General features: G+C 52.8%; 1 protein-coding gene across 8 annotated transcripts in view; it reads right to left on the reverse strand.

The window, feature by feature from the left end:
- The window catches only part of IFT140 (intraflagellar transport 140), a 105,961-nt gene that overhangs the window by 48,408 nt on the left and 38,606 nt on the right, over positions 1-18,947 (reverse strand). For all 8 annotated transcript variants that reach the window (XM_054454663.2, XM_063654834.1, XM_063654836.1 and 5 more), the window contains 6 exons: positions 15,059-15,186; positions 11,900-12,017; positions 9,210-9,340; positions 7,031-7,196; positions 5,058-5,189; positions 1,010-1,209 (listed from right to left, as the gene is read on the reverse strand). In XM_054454663.2, the coding sequence (XP_054310638.1) occupies positions 1,010-1,209; positions 5,058-5,189; positions 7,031-7,196; positions 9,210-9,340; positions 11,900-12,017; positions 15,059-15,186 (875 nt within the window). The remainder of the gene's footprint in view (positions 1-1,009; positions 1,210-5,057; positions 5,190-7,030; positions 7,197-9,209; positions 9,341-11,899; positions 12,018-15,058; positions 15,187-18,947) is intronic.

The raw sequence follows: 18,947 nt of genomic DNA on the forward strand, positions 1-18,947 counted from the left end.
TCCCACCTCAGCCTTCTGAGTAGCTGGGACTTCAGGAACGCACCAGAACCGCCTGGCTAGTTTTTGTATTTTTAGTAGAGATGGGGGTTCTCCATGTTGGTCAGGCTGGTCTCGAACTCCCGACCTCAGGTGATCCACCCACCTCAGCCTCCCAAAGTGCTGGGATTAAAGGCATGAGCCACCATGCCCGGCCACACTGAAGGTTTAAAGTGGCCACAGGGTCAATTATGGTCTGTGACTACTTTTATATTAAGTCAAAGTAACCCAGGAGGGCCGGGCGGTGCTGCTCAGCCTGTCTGGTGCATGTGCAAACCGGAAAGAGCTCATCTGCACAGCTAGTGCGGGAGGCCCGGCATGGGGAATGAAGGATTGGCCATGCTGCTTCAGAAGGATGGCAGTGGGCCGGGGTCCTGTACCCTCTCGGACACCTGTGTGATAGGCATCATCACTGCATGTTGAGGGAGGGCTTGCTCCAGGCAACCTAAGGCCACCCCCTCCTTTTACCTCTTTAGTTTCATTCTTCGATTTTTCTACCCTTTGGACATTAAAATCTGTGAAATGCTCTTGTGAAGATGAAAGAATTTCTAGATTCTCTCAGGAATGGAGAAGAAGGTGCTTGCAGACAGCCCTTGATTGACAACCTCTTTTAGAGCAATTTTAATTGTGTTTCCACCTGGCTGTTTTTAGTGTTTACTTGTCCAAACTTCTGTTTAGGAGCAATTATTCCCAGAGGGATGGGTATTATAGACGTTTAGGAATGGCAGAACTTTCCACTAGGAAGCAGCTAAACAGCCCGAGAGGCTCCCAGCGCCACAGAGGCTGAGAGCTTCCCATGTGGCACCTGCAAGCTGGGCAGCATTTCATCGAGTGGGAAGACCATGAGATGCACCACGACACAGTCATGAGGAGTTAAATATTTCAACAGGCGAACCAAGAAGGAGGACACCGAGAAAGGAAAGAGCCGTGAGCACGCGCTATCTCCCGACATCCCAGTGGTCGGGATCCTCACCTTTTGATGAGCTTGATGGATTTGAAGGCTTCGTCCATGTCTCCAATGGTGACAAAGAAGCTGAAGTGGAGCATGGCGTCCCGGGTGGCCTTGTCGCAGTCCTCCAGCCCCACGAAGTCTCGCAGGGGTCTCCTGGACACCATCTGAGGGATGTGGTGGCACCCAGGCTCCACCTCGTCTTTTCTGTCTGCTTCTTCGGGCTAAATGACAAAGGACCCATGTGTTTGTTAATTCATATGTAGAGCTGAAGCCCTCACCCAGATCTCGTCCTCTAGATTTAGCTCCATTATGGGGGAGAAATCCCTCTGCAGACAGACACAGATATTTAGCAACAGGCCCCGTCCCTGCCAGATGCACTGAAAAACTTTAGGGTCACTGGCAACGGTCAGAGCTTTTGGCTCTGGCTTCAGATAATGGGTAAGCAAAGGCTGCCCGTGCATGAATTTATTTTTTAAACTCTCTTAAAATTAAGTAACAGGAGCATGATTTCAGGTAGAATTTTCCAAAACAATAACCTGGACTGGCTGTGTACCCTCTACGGGTGTTTTTCAGGAGAGCCCTCAGCCTGGGCAGTGAGGCCCCGCATGGCACAGGGAGGGACGCGGCTGTGGGCCCAGTGTGGGAGCACACTGCTATGGCTTGCTGGAGCCCCATCCTCACCTGGGCATCTTCTTAGACCCAGTTCCTGGAAATCGGTGCTCCCGAGGGACCACTGCCCCTCCACGAGCCCCTCCAACTGCTTGCCTCGCCTTTAATCATGGGTCCCTTCCTCCATGGGGCAAGGGCTCTGTACGCTCTCTCTGGGCTCTAGCCCTGCCCCTCATCTGGGTCCCGTTTCTCTGAGAGCACACGCACTCCCCTGTGTGAAACGGATCATGACGCAGCCTTCTTGGGTCAGGCTTCCCTGGTCTTGTATCTGCTATTCTGTGACTTCCTGAAGGGTGACTCCAGCCACCTGCCTCCCCAGCTCTGCTCACATCAGCTCACTGCTCCTGCAGGAGCTGACCTGTGGCCCCGGTGAATAGGCCTCATGGGCGAGACGGCACTTGGCCTGGGTCTCAAAGAAATCTGGGGGATTTGTCAGACCCAGTTGTGATGGGGAGGCCCTTCTTGGCACAGTGCAGAGCATAAGCAAAGGCCCCGAGGCCCCGCAGAGAGGCGATGGAGTGGAGGGCCTGAGGGTGGATGTGACTGGGGCCCATTTGCAGGGCGCTGAGTGCTGAAGAGTTTGGACTGCTTCTGCATTGAGTGGAAACTGTCAGAAAACGTACACGCACAAAAACAACAGGGAATTCCTGCCTGCTCTGGTTTAATAAACTGCAAGGAAGCACCCTGACCTCTGATAACAATGTCAGCTTGGTGTGGACCGAATGGGTACCCAGTTTGCTGTGTGGATGGGAATTCTCATCATTCACCATGTCCTGCTCACAGCTCTGTGAGGGAGGGACTGTCTATCCCACGTCACAGCTGACCAGTCACATGGTGCAGAGGCAGGGTCCTAAGAGCTGCTGGACCCGGATCCACCCTCATACCTCGGAGAAACTAGGCCGGGCCATTTGGAAATGTGAACAAGGGCAGAATTAACGGACAAAAGACGTTATGGCTAGTCCTCACTAGACTTGAACGGCTGAGTTACAAAAACTCCCTCTATTGCAAATGTAGGTAAACTAAGTACTTCCTGTGTCCCACACAGCGGAGGAAAGAGCTGCTGTGTCACACGTCCCAGCCATGACCACAGCTGGCTCCTGATGCACTTTGCTAGGTGAGAGGCGTCCTGCTCAAATAAAGAGAGCTGACACTGAGTGTCTCAGGCTTCCAATAGACCTCGGTAAAGCGAACATGCAAGCTAAGCAGAAAGTATCAGTGCACAGACAATTGTACTGAAAATAAGGGAGGAAAAGGATCTCAGGAAAACAACCCGGTGAAGCAAACGACACACGACCTGGGCGTCTGTACTTACGACTGCGTCATACACGCCTGCTCTCTGGAACAACAACTATGAGGAGCGGACGCATGCGGGAAGGTGAGAAACGAGAGAGAAAAGAACAGATGCATGAGCGCGTGCAAGACACAAATGCCACCATGCAAAATTAATGGGGAAAAACTCAACAGAAATAATGTAAAACATTGTTAATGCTTTGAGTTCTGAAATAAAAGAGAAATTAAAGCACATAAGAAACGTAAAGCCAGCATGCAATTCAGAGGAACGCCAATCTGGTGACACTTGTCTATTAAAATACAGAAATTAAGGAAACACGCATTGATAGAGCAGGGAGCCCTCGATTTGGCGAATCACACGATGCTTTCCCAGTCTTCATGAAGCTAGACTGCCTCCACCACAGGGAACAGTGTGACGCATAAACCAGCACCATGCCGGCCTCTGCTGGCTGTGCAGCCTGGCTCTACATGGTGACCGGGAACACAGCCGCCAACCGCACCCAGGTTCGCGTTTGTGTGAGTGCTGTTAATTCATCACCGCACACAAGGTTCCAGCAGAGCCTGAGGACCGGAGGCCAGCACACACCTGGTCACGTCACTGTCACAAGTTAGGCAGTGCCCCACCCCACCACCACCGTGTCCTTTATGCCAGGTCCTATGAAGGTGAACACCAGCTCAGGGGTGTGTGTGGAGCCGGTGCGCCTGTGGTCCACCGTGGTGGCTGCTGGTGCAGTAGCATCTGTGTTGGCTTCCGTGGCCATGCAGAGCTGCCTGTCCTTCCCCTTCTCGGAATGTCCCTCTTGAGTCTATGCTCCCTCTGTCCCAGTTTAAATGCTCCCTCAACCCACCTTGGGTTATAAAAGTAACACAGGCTTACTGAAGAAAATTAGAAAAGTACAGAGTTCATTCTTAACGTTGATAAGCCACTGTATGTGCAAATCCAAAAGCAATCCAGGTCAGAGTCTACACGGTTTAGTCCTTCCTCTGATGTGACAGTAAACAGGAAGCGGCAGGGAAGACTCTGTACATGTTTGCTGAAGGAGTGTATAATAGGAGAGAAGCGTCCATGTTTCACAGAAATAAAAGCAGCAGCAGCTGGTGGCATCCTAGGTCCCGAAAGGCAGAAGCTGGTGGCCCCCTGCCTCCCGCCTGCAGAACCCCTGTGGGGCTCACAGGCTGGCGCCAGCTGGGACGTGAGTCTGAGCCTTAGGTCAGCCAGGCTCCTCTCTGAAAAATCCCCACACATGGCTCGGGATGCTCCCAGAGGCTGAGAACAACAGGTCAGTGAAGCCAGGGGAGCAGCTCTCTCAGAGCCAGGCACTCCAGGGGTCTCAGAATGCTCATGGGGCACACATGGGCTGCTGTTCTGCAGAGAAGCTGCAGAGCCTTTGATCAGCATGCCCTTTCAGAAGCAGAGAATGACTGTTTCAGGTCCAAAAGGGACCTTGGAGATATGGGGACCAAGTCGCAGAGAAGTAAATAACTTGTTCAAAACAACCTATTGGGGTGTGTGTACTGATGACGATCCCATTCTCTCAGTAATTTAAAAACACGTCCATGCATGAGTCACACACGGATGGGCATCCAGAAGCCAGAACCCTACTGAAAGGAGCCACCAGCCTGCCCACAGTGGCCGCCTCCAGGCTAGGATTATGGAGATTTGTACTGTTTGGGTCTTTACTTCATTCTTTGAAGTTCCTAAGATCCCTACAGTGAATATAGAAACTCATGATTTTAAGAAGGCAGCTAGAATTTTAGAAAGACAGAAAAGCTAAAAAGGTGTTGAGCATTCGGGGAAAAGGCAAGGGGGAAGGGTGCATAGTCCTGAGTCCTGACCGAGAGCTCCTTCACCTGGAGACATCACTCATCAGCATGAGTTCTCTCTATCCTGAGAGCAAAACCACTTCCAATTTTCCCCAGACAGACCGCAGTGTTTGCTGGAATTTCAGGTGACAAGTGAGACTGGATGGCTGATGTTGTCTACGGAGAGGGAAGCCCGGCAGAGCTGCGAGGGCTAACTCACATTTCAGCTCCCTGGGACGCTTGCAAGAGCCCAGCCAGGCAAGGGGAGAGATCAGAAGACACCTGTGCGGATGTCGTGGCTTCGTACCTTTCTTGTGAAGTAGTAATAAGGCACTTCCATCCCCAGGAGACTGTGGGAGGCGGCAGGCCGGGGGAAGCTCTCATGAAGCAGGAAGCCGTGCTCTTCGGAAATGAAGAAGGACAGGATCAAAACATCTGCCTGGGAGAGAAAGAAAAGTACTGTTCTGTTTTTTTTTAACTTACATCAATTTCTGGGGTATGAGTGCCATTTTGCTACACACACTGCGTCACGGTGGGGTCGGGTGCTTTGCTTTGATTACACCACCTTTTATCTGCTCCACTTGGGAAAAACCAACACGCCTACTGGAAGGACACACCTCGTCCAGCTTGCAACCACTGGACTCTCCCAAGTGACTGATTTTCTTGCAGCAAAGGCTCATCATTCCCACCCTGAACTGGTGACTGCAACTCAAAAGAGCTTTCATGGTTTAAAAGTTCTCCCTCTTTGGCTGCTTTACTCTGATTTAAAAATCAACAGTAGCAGGCCGGGCACAGTGGCTTACACCTGTAATCCCAGCACTTTGGGAGGCTGAGGTGGGCGAATCACGAGGTCAGGAGTTTGAGACCAGCCTGGCCAATGTGATGAAACCCCGTCTCTACTAAAAATACAAAAATTAGCCAGGCATGGTGGTAGGCACCTGTAGTCCCAGCTACTCGGGAGTCTGAGGCAGGAGGATCGCTTGAACCCGGGAGGCAGAGGTTGCAGTGAGCCGAGATCATGCCACTGCACTCCAGCCTGGGTGACAGAGCAAGACTCCGTCTCAAAAAAAAAAAAAAAAAAAAAAAAAATTCAACAGTGGCACCACCAACAAAGAGCCCCAACCCTGCTTTCAAGGAACACAGAACACGCAGCACAGAAACCACATGCTCTGCGGGTCCGCTGCACAGAAGCAGAACAAGCAACACCAGGACATGCGCCCATACCTGCAGCTGCTCTGGACAGGAAACCAGAAGAGGTGAAGGGAAGGCAAAGCCCTTCCTTGCTACCTGGTATGATTTCAGACAAGGGCGCATCATCACAGAGCAGACAAAGAGCCCTAGGATCAAACTGCCAGGAGACCGCCCAGCCATGTCTTCATCTTCCCCGGGTGCCAGCCTGCCCGTTCTCCTGACTGCCTGGGTCACCCCCACAGCCTCTATCCTGAAGTGACGCCTCTGGCAATGTCTTCCTCTCCCCGCTCTGGTGGTAGAGATGCCACCTGGACATGTCCTCCCACTCAGCGCCTGAGAACCAAGGGTGGATTTCCTTCTGAACTCAGGGTATCAACACTGACTGCAGATAACTTTTTTTTTTCTTTTGAGACCGAGTCTCGCTCTGTCGCCCAGGCTGGAGTGCAGTGGCACAATCCCGGCTCACTCCGCCCGGGAGGCAGAGGTTGCAGTGAGCTGAGATTGCATCACTGCACTCCAACCTGGGCGACAGAGAGAGACTCAAAAAACAAACAAAACAAACAAACAAACAAAAGATTTCTTTCCTAGAGAGAGAATCATATGTAGCAGTTGAGACAAGAGAACCAAAAAAATGCCATTCAGGTCAGACCAGACAGTAAGTGTGGAGCTGGCCCATGGGCATAAACCTCAAAGAGGAGACACCACACACCGTGGCTTTCCTGCATAACAGACCTAGCAGTGGCAAATCCACAGAGGTGGCACTGAGGTTACAGTGATGCTGCCGTCAGTGGGAGCGGTGAGGCAGATGCTCTACTCCATGCGAACGAATTTTCAGGACCCCTTTCCCAGACCCCATGCTAGGAAGATTTTTTAAATTAATTCTTATTATTATTCTTTTTTAGAGACGAGGGTCTCAATATGTTGCCCAGGCTGGTCTCCAACTCCTGGGCTCAAGCGTTTCCTCCCGCCTTGGCCTCCCACAGTGCTGGGATCACAGGCGTGAGCCACCATGCCCAGCCCATGAAGATCTTAAGTCTGGCAAACGGCCACTGAGTGTGTCTAAACTCAAATACAACAGGCAGAGTGTACCGCGGGGCCAGCGCGCCCATCTTGGGGCTGCCCATTTGCAGACTGAGGCTGGGAGCGCGGTGTCTCCTGCACGGCTTCGCACACAAACAGCCGGGGCTCGCTCTGGTCCCAGAAGTGGTTCACGGGAACATAATTTTTCAGTCCCTCATCCGCAAAGAGGTGGCTCCTTAAAGACAAAGGAAGACCCATCTCAACCCCAGGGCGGGCACTCCTGCTACCAGTCTCCCTCCCACACACATTCCCAAGGCCTCCAGGTGCTGTCCCAGACCATGGTGTGCACGCGCTCAGCTCTGGGAGAACCTTTGGGGCCTCACTGCCATGCGCCCTACTGGAACATGTTCTCAGATTTTAACAACTGGGCTAAGGGTCCGAGCACAGCCAGATTTGAAAGAACCACAGAAAGATGACGCTTTGATTCTGGAGGGCTTATGGGGGCCCAGAAGAATCCCCAAAGCAAAAGGGACCCTTTTCCTTTTCCAGGACCAGCAGGCCAACCTCGAGGTGGGATGGCACCCCCTGCTGGGCGGGGTCGAGGCCTTGGCTCTGTGGTCATGCTGGGTTCCTGGTCCCCACCAGTCCCTGTGCCGTGCTGCCCCTTGGACCCAGGTCCCTCCCATCTCTAAAGTTCTATGTTGGATGGGTCCAGAACTCAGCAAAATGCTGTGGGGAAACACAATGATGTGCTGGCAGAGGACACACAAGGTCTCGAGAGAGAGCAGGTGCCCAAGGTGAGGAGGCCTATGAGCCTCATTCACCGCCCGCAGGGCGTCATGAACCCAGGCTGCAGAGTGGGACCCTGGCGGACACCACGACCCATGGCTGCTGAAGAAGGACAGGACCTGGTGCTGCAGAACATGAAGATCCCCTAGTAAGCCGCTGCACCCAACAATGGAGGTGCCCTCACAGCCACGTTCGGCACCAGTGCAGAGCAGAGCAGAAAGCAGGGCAGAGGGGCGAGTGCCATGCTCCAGACAAGGCGGCTCTGCGGCCCACAGAGCCCAGGGACACAAGCTGGTTCCCGTGAGGTGAGACCGGCCTGGCACGGAATGGGAACGGACAGAAGGAAGGGGGCAAGATTCGAATGCAGAAAGGAACTCAGAGGCTCCCACAGCTCCCACGGGAGGCCACGCATGGCAGGCGCAGAGTCAAGAGGGAAAAGCATGAATGAAAAGACATTTTGGTATGAGAAAAGCTGTGGACCTGGGTGATGGGCAGTGGGGACTAGAGGAAAGGTTCGAGGAGCGGCCCAGGAACAGTGGCGGCAGGGGGAGAGCTGGCACTTGGCCGAGTCAGGCATCATTGTCTGAGGTGGGAGAACGGGGCCTGCACTCAGTGAGCTGTGAAGATGGAGAGTTCCACAAGAAGTCACCGGAAGAGGGATGAAATGAGGCCACCAGGTGAAAGAAGGTTCCAGAACTGGATCTGAGGCGGAAGCTGTGTGGGAGAGAGAGGCAGGGGGAATCCAGGGGGGCTGGACAGAAGGGGTGTGTCTGATGGTGGTCAAGTAACGGAGGAGGGAAAAAAAGAGAGAGAAAACCACCCCCGAGCCCAGCCTCGTAATTGCTGTGCTCCTCTGTGAGCATATGCAGGCCCCGGGGCGCCCGTCCTGCTTTCCTGCCCTGCAGGGCGGCTCAGCTCCGGGCGGGCTCGGCTCCAGGTGGGCTCAGCTCCGGGCCCACTTTGTTTTTGTGCCTCACTTTGTGCAGAATCAACCATGAACTGTGAGTGAACTATCGTCAACACTCAAAGTTCTCCAAACGCGCATTCAGTCACAGAAGGAACTCCAGATATAGTGAAGACAGACGACTATTCTCCCTAGAAGTACATTCTTTAAACAGGCAAATGCCTCCCAACATCAGAGACGCGGATGGGTCTGAGGTCACATTTCTCTCCCTGCAGTGACTCATGGGCCACTTCTACAGATTCCCGGCCAGAACCCTTTCAGAAGTTCCAGTTTCCACTCAGCTAACTCCAGAACCTTCCACCTGGAGGACAGAGACTAAGAACTCATATCTACCCACTGCCAGAGTATGCTTCTGTTTTCCTCTTTCTTCTTCCTACTGGTGCCTGCTGGGGCCTTTTGAAGTCTGGCACGTTAACTTAGCAACAACCCGCCCAGAAGCTGAGAGTAACTGAACATCATTTTTTCCAACAAAATTCTCCTGAACCACAATCTTACTTATTAGTCTCTTGCTCATTAAAGGACAGCGTCTCTCTCCGATCAATTTGTCCAGTCTTGAAGTCAAAGATGGTCACTGTGTCCATTTCAACATCGTAGAAGCAGATTTTGGAATCAGGGCTGTTGTCAGCCTAGGAGAAGAGAAAACCAGAAAGCTCACGGCGCCTGCCCAGACCAGCGGGTTTGTGGGCTGTGCTAGTGGGCTGACACAGCACATGCCAAGAGAAACACACCCAGTGTCACCAAGTCCACAGGCCACTCAGCTTCCAAGGACTAGCATGCTTTCAGTATTCACAATTTGTTGGTTTTGGTGTTTTTTCAGACAGGGTCTTCCTCTGTTGCCCAGGATGGAGTGCAGTGGTGCGATCTTAGCTCACTGCAGCCTCCACCTCCCGGGCTCAGGTGATCCTCCCACCTCAGCCTTCTGAGTAGCTTAGGTTACAGGCACATGCCACCATGCTCCACTAATTTTTTTTTTTTTTTTTTTTTTTTAGTAGAGACAAGGTTTCACCATGTTGCCCAGGCTGGTCTTGTACTCCTGGACTGACGCAGTCCACCCACTTCAGCCTCCCAAAGTGTTGGGATTACAGGCATAGCCACCATGCCCAGCCCAGCATTCGCAATTTGAACATTAACTTCCTTTTGTCCCATTGAAACAGGTTTTGAATCACTACTTCATATTTTCAGAGAACTGAAAATGAATTCTAAGAAATTGTGTCCAGTTGCTCTCAATAGTAACCTGAAGTAGTTAACCAAGGGAACCAAAAGGAATCCGGATTCTGATAAACTGAATCTCCCACAGGTGAGTAAAAATGAATTTCCTTTTTTTTTGAGACAGGGTCTCACTCTGTCACCCAGGCTGGAGTACAGTGGTGAGACCATGGTTCACTGCAGCCTCGAATTCCTGGGCTCGAGAGATCCTCCCGCCTCAGCCTTCCAAGTAGCTGGGACTACAGGCACGTGCCACTGTGCCCAGCTAATTTTTAAATATTTTTTGTAGAGACGAGGTCTTGCTATGTTGCCCCGGCTGGTCTCGAACTCCTAGGGATCAAGTGATCCTCCCACCTCAGCCTCCCCAGCAGCTGGGATTACAGGTGTGGGATAACCGTTCTCAGCTGAAACTCCTTTATTACAGCTGAACTTTTCCACTGTTCCCTTCTGCCATGGTCAAGTAGGCCCCTTGCGCCAGCCCCTGCCTCCTCCCAGCCCCGTGCTCTCCCCTACGGCACCTCCGGGACCCTGTGCTTTCTCTCTCTTTTGGGTCTTCCCATCAGTGTTAACCCCCTCAGAATGCACCCTCGACCTTTTTGAGGCTCCTGGCTGCCTCCTTCTCCCAGTGGCCCCACCTCCCCGGCGGCACCTGCTCACCTGGCTTCCCAGGCCCCATCTGGGTTCTCAGGGCCACAGTGGCCGCTGTTTTTCCTCCTTGGGGACATCCTCTCGCCTGTCCCTTGAGCTCCGCCTGCAGCCCTGGCCCTCCCTTCTGACCAGGTGTGGGACTGCCCACTGGCTGCCTCCCAGGCACCTGCCCTTCTGCTCATCCACCTTCGCTGCAAACGTCTCCTCACCCGGTTTCCTTTCCCACCTGGCTGCAAGGGTCAGAAACGCCTTCTGCAGCCCTGTCCTGCCCTACCCCTCGGCCAGTCCATCGTCAAGCCCCACTGTGGCTGCTCGAGCCCTCCAGTGGCTGCCACGGGGACCAAGTAGACATCTGCACCCACCGACCCCTTGATCCATCTTCTAGAAAGAACCCTCTAGAAAGATGATATTGACGTTATCCTCATCCTTCTGCCCTGAGGTGAAAGTCAGCTCCCACCTGAGTCAGCCTCGGCCCTGCCCTTCACCACCAGTGCAGACCCTCGATGAGGACAGGCTTTGCCAATGCCGGCCTCTGCCCTCTGCCCTCTGCTGTCCCCACCAGTCCTCACCCGCTCACTCTCGCCCCAACCTTGGCTGGGCCGTCACCCCCTCAGCAGGCCTGGCCCGAGCTCCACAGCAGCGCAACGCTGTGCAGTTCCACACCCTCCAAGCACATATGCCTCCTTCCCTGCTCATCCACAGGCAGCGGGCGGGCTCCTTGTGCTCACCTGAGTGCCTCTGTGTCCAAGGTGCCTAGCAAAGCGTCTGGCCCACGGCAGGAGACCAGTCACGGCCCTTGAACGAGCGAGTGAACAAGGGAACCGGCACCAGTGGAAGGGAAGGAACAGGGAAGGAACCAACCGGCCCCGCCGCCCCGCCAGACCCTTCCACGTGGCTGCCGCTGGCCCTCTGCACACCAACATCACCCTGCCTCTCCGAGCGGGACGCCTGAGGGCTCTCCCACAGTCCTGTGCCTCCTCTCACGCCAAAGAAAACCGAGTGGGATGAAGAAGGCAGGGATGAAGAGGAAGCGAGCAAGTCTCCGACAAGGAAATGACTGTTTCGATGAAGGAGGACTTGGAGAAAGGCAGGGGACAGAAGATGGCAGGTCGGGGAGGAACAGAGGCTGGGTGAGGACCATGCTGGGGAGGCTCCTGGAGAAGGTGGGAGGGAGATACCCGGGGAGAGGAGGGGAAGGAGGGTGGGGCTGAACAGAACACAGGACAGGGAGACCCGCGCAGGAGGAGAGATGCACGAGCAGGCAGGAGGCCCGGCCTGGGAGGACAGAGGTGAGGAGGCGGAGTGGGCCAGTGGACGAGGGGTGGCCTCACCTTGCTGGGGAGGATGCTGATGGTGCTCCCGCTGCTGCTGCACCGCAGAGAAGCGATGCCCCCCACCCCAGGGACCAGCTCCGCCAGGCTCCTGCAGCTGCAGTGTGCTTTGGCCTCTCTGCAGGGAGGAAGAGGGACCTCAGTGCCCGCCAGAGGCCCAGTTCCCGATTCTCCGCCCACCCTGAAACCTCTGTTCACCAGCTGAGTGCTGCACAGCTCTTTGGCTGCTTCTCACCCTGGGTGGCACGTGTGCAGCATGAGGTGGGGCAAACGCAAAACGCAGGGTGAGTTCTTCCACCTCAGGTACTCTTACGAACAAAGACGAATATGAGCGCTTCGTCCCCTTCCTCTTGATCAAGTAGCTTATTAAAAATGCTGTTCTAGGCCAGGCGTGGTGGCTCACGCCTGTAATCCCAGCACTTTGGGAGGCTGAGGCAGGCAGATTACTTGAGGGTTGAACCCAGGAGGCAGAGGTTGCAGTTAACCGAGATCATGCCACTGCACTCCAGCCTGGGCGACAGAGTGAGACTCCATCTCAAAAACAAAAAATGAAAAAAACAAAACAATGCTGCTGTACGCCGTTCTATGCCTGGAGTTTGTGCCTTATGCTCTGTTTCAGTGATTTTTCATAGCACATGGGGACTGCTTCATCACCTGCTGTGACAGCTGCACAGTTTCCCATCATAGGGACATACTAAGCTATTTAACTCGTCCCTTGCCAGTGACATTTAGCTGTTTCTAGTTTGTTGCTGACATAATCAATACAAAATATGTAGTGGCAGCTTGTTTTTTTTTGAGACAGAGTCTTGCTCTGTCGTCCAGGCTGGAGTGCAGTGGCGCCATCTCGGCTCACGGCAAGCTGCGCCTCCTGGGTTCACGCCATTCTCCTGCCTCAGCCTCCCGAGTAGCTAGGACTACAGGCGCCAGCCACCGCGCCCGGCTAATTTATTTTTGTATTTTTAGTGGAGACAGGGTTTCACCGTGTTTGCCAGGATGGTCTCAATCTCCTTGACCTCGTGATCCGCCCGCCTCGGCCTCCCAAAGTGCTGGGATTACAGGCGTGAGCCACCGTGCTCGGCTGTGGAATTCTTTTCTATGGGACATCTGTCTCTTCTCCCCTATTTATTGACTTACTCATATCATTCAGACTCACACATAGTCATTTTTTTACTTTGGGATATAATTCAAGCTTCTTTCCTTCCTTCCTCCCTCCCTCTTCCCTTCCCTCCCCTCCCCTCCCTTCCCTTCTCTCCTTCCTTCTTTCCTTCCTCCCTCCCTCCCTTCCCTTTCTCTTTCTTTCTCTCTTTTTGTCTTTTTCCCTCCACTCCCCTCCACTCCCCTCCTCTCACTCCCCTCCCCTTCCTTTTCTCTTTCTCTCTCTCTCTCTCTGAGACAGGGTCTCTCACTCTGTCGCCCAGGCTGTAGTGCAGTGGTGTGATCTTGGCTCACTGCAGCCTTGACCTCCTGGGCTCAAGTGATCCTCCTGCCTCAGCCACCTGAGTAACTGGTACTACAGATGCAAGCCACCATGCCTGGCTATTTTTTTTTTTTTTTTCAGAAATTGGGTTTCACCATGCTGCCCAGGCTGGCCTTGAATCCACCTCTCTCGGCCTCCCAGTGTGCTGGGACTTGCAGGATGAAATGGGCCACCAGAAAAAAATAATAATAAATAAATAAAATGCTAGGACTACAGGCATGAGCCACTGCATCTGGCCTGCTTTATTTATTTTGTTGCTCCAATTATTCCAGCTTTGGCTATTAGGACCTCTTTTGGTAGGTTCTGTGTCTCTGTGACCCTACTTTGCCATCTTTATGAGGTTTTTTGGTTTGCTTTGTTTTTAGCATTTCCTCACTTTCGGGCAGCACAGATGCTGCCAGCTCATTTGTACATTTCCTGCCCTGGTCCTGGAGTCAGCATCTCTCCAAGGATCCATAGCTCCTTTATTGGAGGATGGTGGTAGAAACCAAGGTCTGGGCACCAGGTGTGCCTGCTGGGACAGGGTTGTTGCTTCTAGGCCCTCTCAGCTGACAGAGTGAGGAAATATGTGTGTACCAATGGGTATGTCGATACAGACCTACGATTCTGTGTATGGAGTCATCCCTACCTACATAAAGCCAGGCATTTGTTCATGCTGACACCTCTACCTCTGATCTACTCTCCCAGGGCTTATTTTAGTCCTTCCCCTTGCTAATCTGTAACTCCCACTCCCACCGTGTGATGCCAGTCTCCTGCCATCTACCCTCCATTTGCTTAGCTGTCCAATTCCAGTGCACACGTATCATAGGATCAGCGTTGCTCATCCCAACCCCTGTGGGGAGCAGGATTCTCAACTAGAGAGCCGAGCTCCTGTGCAGTTCCTTCGGCCTAAGTGCTCGCCAGGGCCTCCCCTCACTCCCAGAGCCACTTAGGTCAGCACTTTTCCCCCGCACCCTTTAGTGAAGCTGTTTCATACATTTGTTAACACAGTGAGACTGTTTTGTTACCTTCTGTGTTCCATCCTGGGGTCCTCTAACATTCTAAGTGATTTTTTTTGAGACAGGGTCTCACTCTGTGGCCCAGGCTGGAGTGCAGTGGCACAACCACAGCTCACCGCAACCTCGATCTCCGAGGCTCAAGCAATCCTCCCACCTCAGCCTCTCAAGTAGGTGGGACTACAGGTACGTGCCACCATGCCCAGCTGATTTTTAAAAGTTTTTGTAGAGACTGGGTTTTGCTATGTTGCCCAGGTTGGTCTCAAACTCCTGGGCTCAAGCAGTCTTCTCGCTTGGCCTCCCAAAGTGCTGGAAATACAGGTGTGAGCTACCCTGCCCAGCCTGAATGATTTTTTAAACATTTGTATACATTAAGGTTCACACTTTGCACCATAAAGCACTATGATTTCCAACAAATGCACAATGTCATGCACTCATCATATAGAAGCTTCCCCACCCCCCGCTCCCCGTGCTTCAACTATTCGAGCCTCCTCTCCCCCACGCGGCTCCACCACCAGGCAAAGGCCAGGAACTGAGCCCCAACATGAGGCATTCCAGAGCACGAGTGGCATGTCGGTGTTCAAATGGGCAGCTAAGGAGTCTTCTGGCTTCTAACTCACTTTCTGCCCATCACACTGTCTCCTGACTAAAGAAATGTTCACACTTCTATTTGGAAAAAAAATTTACCTTCGGGAAAGATCAAAGCTTTTAAAGTGTGCCAAGTCTGTCCCTACAACCAGGAAATTCCCACAGACATCCAAGAAGCAGGGGTTCCCCTCAGTCTCCGAGAAAAGGAGGAGTTGTTTGACAGTCCCCTGAGGAAAAGAAAGAACAAGAAATGGATATATTTCATGTTAGTTACTGAACATTGTTCACAGATAACCTTGTATACACAAGAAATGGATATATTTCATGTTAGTTACTGAACATTGTTCACAGATAACCTTGTACACTCCACTCATTCACTCGCTCAGTGTTTACTGACGGCTCAGAGTGTGCCCAGCACTCCACTAGACTCTAGTGCTGCGGGGGAAGGACGGGGCCCTGTCCTCAGGAGAGCTCTGGTGCCTCCAGTCTAGAGGGGAAAACAGACAGCAGTGCTGTTGACAAACAAACACACATGTAATCTCAGCTGAGAAGGTGCCATGTAGGTAAAGAATGGCATCTCAGGAAAGTGCCAGGCATGGAGAGAGGGCGAATTCCATCCACCGAGGAGCTCTGGGGGGCCCTGTCTGTGGAGGCCCTGTCATGTGAAAGCCCCGGGAATACTTGTTACGTTGTGTCACGTGAGTGGTTACCCTGGGTGAGGCGGTGGGGGAGAGGAAGGATGCTAGTTACGTGCTGGGAATGTCCCACCCGCGAAAAGCCCCTGCGCTGTACGCTTAGGCACGATGCGCCCACTCTTTCTAAGTGTGTGGGTATTTCAGTAAAATGTTTAAGAAGTCAACCAAGTGGGCAGAGGCCACGGGGTGTTCCTGCAGGCTGAGGGGAAGAGTGAGATTTTGTTCTAAGTGAAAATGGAAGACTGTAGGGTTTTGAGCTGGGAAGTGATTTCGCATCATTTATATTTTCAAAGTATCACCTTGGCCTTTCCAGCACGTTAGAAAGCATGTCCCACAGTTGGCACGTTAGAAAGCATGCCCCATGGGCCGGTCGCGGTGGCTCATGCCTGTAATCCCAGCACTTTGGGAGGCCGAGGCGGGTGTATCATGAGGTCAGGAGATCGAGACCATCCTGGCTAACACGGTGAAACCCTGTCTCTACTAAAAATACAAAAAATTAGCCAGGTGTGGTGGTGGGCGCCTGTAGTCCCAGCTACTCGGGAGGCTGAGGCAGGAGAATGGCGTGAACCCGGGAGGTGGAGCCTGCAGTGAGCCTGAGATCACGCCACTGCACTCCAGCCTGGGCGACAGAGCCAGACTCCATCTCAAAAAGGCAACAACAAAAAAGAAAGCATATACCCCACAGTCGCCCCACAGTCGCGCTGGAGCAGACCTCATGCTTTGTGGTGTGTCTTTTAGGGACTAACCTTAGTCCTCTGAGTTTCAAAGCGAAGCTCTTGGCTCAATTCAACCAATGCCCAGTGAATGCCTACACCCTGCCCAGCAGTGGGTTGGGGGAGGAGCATCACAAGTGAGTGGCACATCCCCAGGGCACTCCACGTGGGGGCAGCGAGTCAGATGCGAACGGCTGAATGCATCCTGGGGCCAAGACAGGCAGCAGGGAAGGCACAGATCTAGTGCATGGGAGGTGCACAGAATCTGAGTGGTAAGGCAGGCTGGAAGGTGGGCAGAGCTCCAGGAGAACTTAGTGGGTACGGAAATCTAAACACAGACTCCAAAAGCCAGCAAAGGGGCAGGAGCCTGCACGGTGTGTTTAGGAAACTGAGGGTGAGGGATGGATGGCTGGAGTCAGGGAGGGAGTATTCCAAGCTGAGGAAGCTCACTTCATTTTGATGTATGCAGTGGGAGCCTAATAAATGCTTATGAAATAAGCAAGTGGCTGCTTGAACACAGGATAAAAAGAGCAGGGGGAGCGGACTAGCTGATGGGGCCAGGGCTGACACTATTAATGATGACAGAGGGCACTGGAGGCTCCTGGGTGAGTTCACTCCCTGCCCTGTCCCTTACCTGCTGGGCCCCAGGTTCAGATCTGAGCTCACCTCTTTTACATTCTTCAACATCTCTATGTCAATACATTCCCAACTCCCAAAGTACTGTCTTCAGGGCACTGACCCAGCTCCTGACCTCCAGAGCTTGTATTTCCAACTGTCTCTTGGACACCCCTAAGGGCTCTCCAAGGCACCTCGAACTCGCATCCTGCCCCGCCCCCATGCCAGCTCTGCCTCTGGAGTTCCTGTCTTAAAGGTGCCACGACAAACCCAACCTCTCAGGCTAGAAAACTCAGAACATCCTCAGTTCTATACTCTCTGTCGCCACCCATCATGCAACTGGTCACCCCCCTCATAAGAGCCACAGTGCCCCTCCACTCCAGCTCTGCTGGTGGCTGCTGCCTGGGGCCAGGCTGAGCTGCTCTCCTGCGGTGTCTCCCACAACTTCACTCTTTCCACCCTTAAGCTCGGCTCCCCACTACGCTGGCACAGAAGTTACTTTCTAGGGAGAAAATGACACAAAGCCAAGAAAATAAGTCAAAATTGGGGAAAGGAAAGAACTGTTATCAGAGGAAGGTGAGTCCTTTTCAGGGATCAGGCCCCCAGAGACCTTAAATGAGGCAGCAGCCATGCCCTGCTCTCCCCTGAGCTGTGTTCTTCTCTGGAAACTGCCTGCTGCCGCCACAGGTAGCTGAGAACTAACCTAATAAGCTGCCGCAGAGCATACCTGCACCAATGCTCAGCCCACTGCTAATCAATAGTATTTCCATCAACCAAAGAGGATTCCTGACCAACAACCTGACATCAGCCTGTGCCCGGTCCCTCTTTTTGGCCTTAAAAACCTGCCTGTAACAAAGGTCAAATGGAGCCCAGACCCAGTGTTCCTCGGGGCTGAGTTTTCTGGGCAGCTGCCCTTATCCTGGCTCAGGTAGACTACTCACTTAATTACTTATATATTTTTGAGACAGGGTCTCACTCTGTTGCCCAGGCTGGAGTGTAGTTGTACAACCACAGCTCACTACAACCTCAACCTCCCCAGGCTCAGGTAATCATCCCACCTAAGCCTCCCAAGTAGCTGGGACCATAGGTTTGCCACCATGCCTGGCTAATGTTTTTGTATTTTTTTGCAGAGATGAGGTCTCACTATGTTGCCCAGGCTGGTCTGGAACTCCTGGGCTCAAGCAATCCTCCCGCCTGGGCCTCCCAAAGTGCTGGGATTACTGTTATGAGCCACCATGCCCAGCCAAGTAGACTGTTTAAATCACATTTTGTGCTTCAGCCTCTTTCTTTTTGGTCAACAAAATGTACCCTGTCACTCCTAGCTTCAACCCCAACTGCCCTCAGGGTGAGGGTCCAGGTGACCAGCCCTCCTGCCTCCCTTCCCACCTCCCACCACCACTAGTCCCACACACCACCCCCTTCCATGGCGCTTGACCTTTGCATGGGAGGCCCCTCAGGTCCTCCGTGGGGCAGACATGACTCCCTGAAACATACACAGGGCTGGGGCCCTGAAGTTCTGGCCTAGGAAGCTGTCCTTTTAAGGACTAGAAGCTCCTAAGTGTCTGCAGTCACTGCGTCCCTGACACAAACACTAACAGCAGCCATGCATCTGCATCCTGAGGAGGGATAGTGAACTGGAAGGACATGCTGGGTGTCCAACAAGGGTCGTGAGAGAACACTAACCCACCCTTACTCACGCCAGAACCACCTTACTAGTTACAACTAACATGTATTCCTTTTGTAACTTAATAAATTACTGGCCAGGCATGGTGGCTCACACCTGTAATCCCAACACTTTGGGAGGCTGAGGCAGGAGGGTCACTTGAGCTTGGTTCAAGACCAGCCTGGGCAACATAGTGAGACCCCATGTCTACAAAAATATAATAATAATAATAATAATAATAATAATAATAATAATAACAAAATTAGCCAGGCATGGTGATTGGCACCTGTGGCCCCAGCTAC

Source organism: Pongo pygmaeus, chromosome 18 (genome assembly GCF_028885625.2).
Source record: "Pongo pygmaeus isolate AG05252 chromosome 18, NHGRI_mPonPyg2-v2.0_pri, whole genome shotgun sequence".
NCBI classification, from domain to species: domain Eukaryota; kingdom Metazoa; phylum Chordata; class Mammalia; order Primates; family Hominidae; genus Pongo; species Pongo pygmaeus.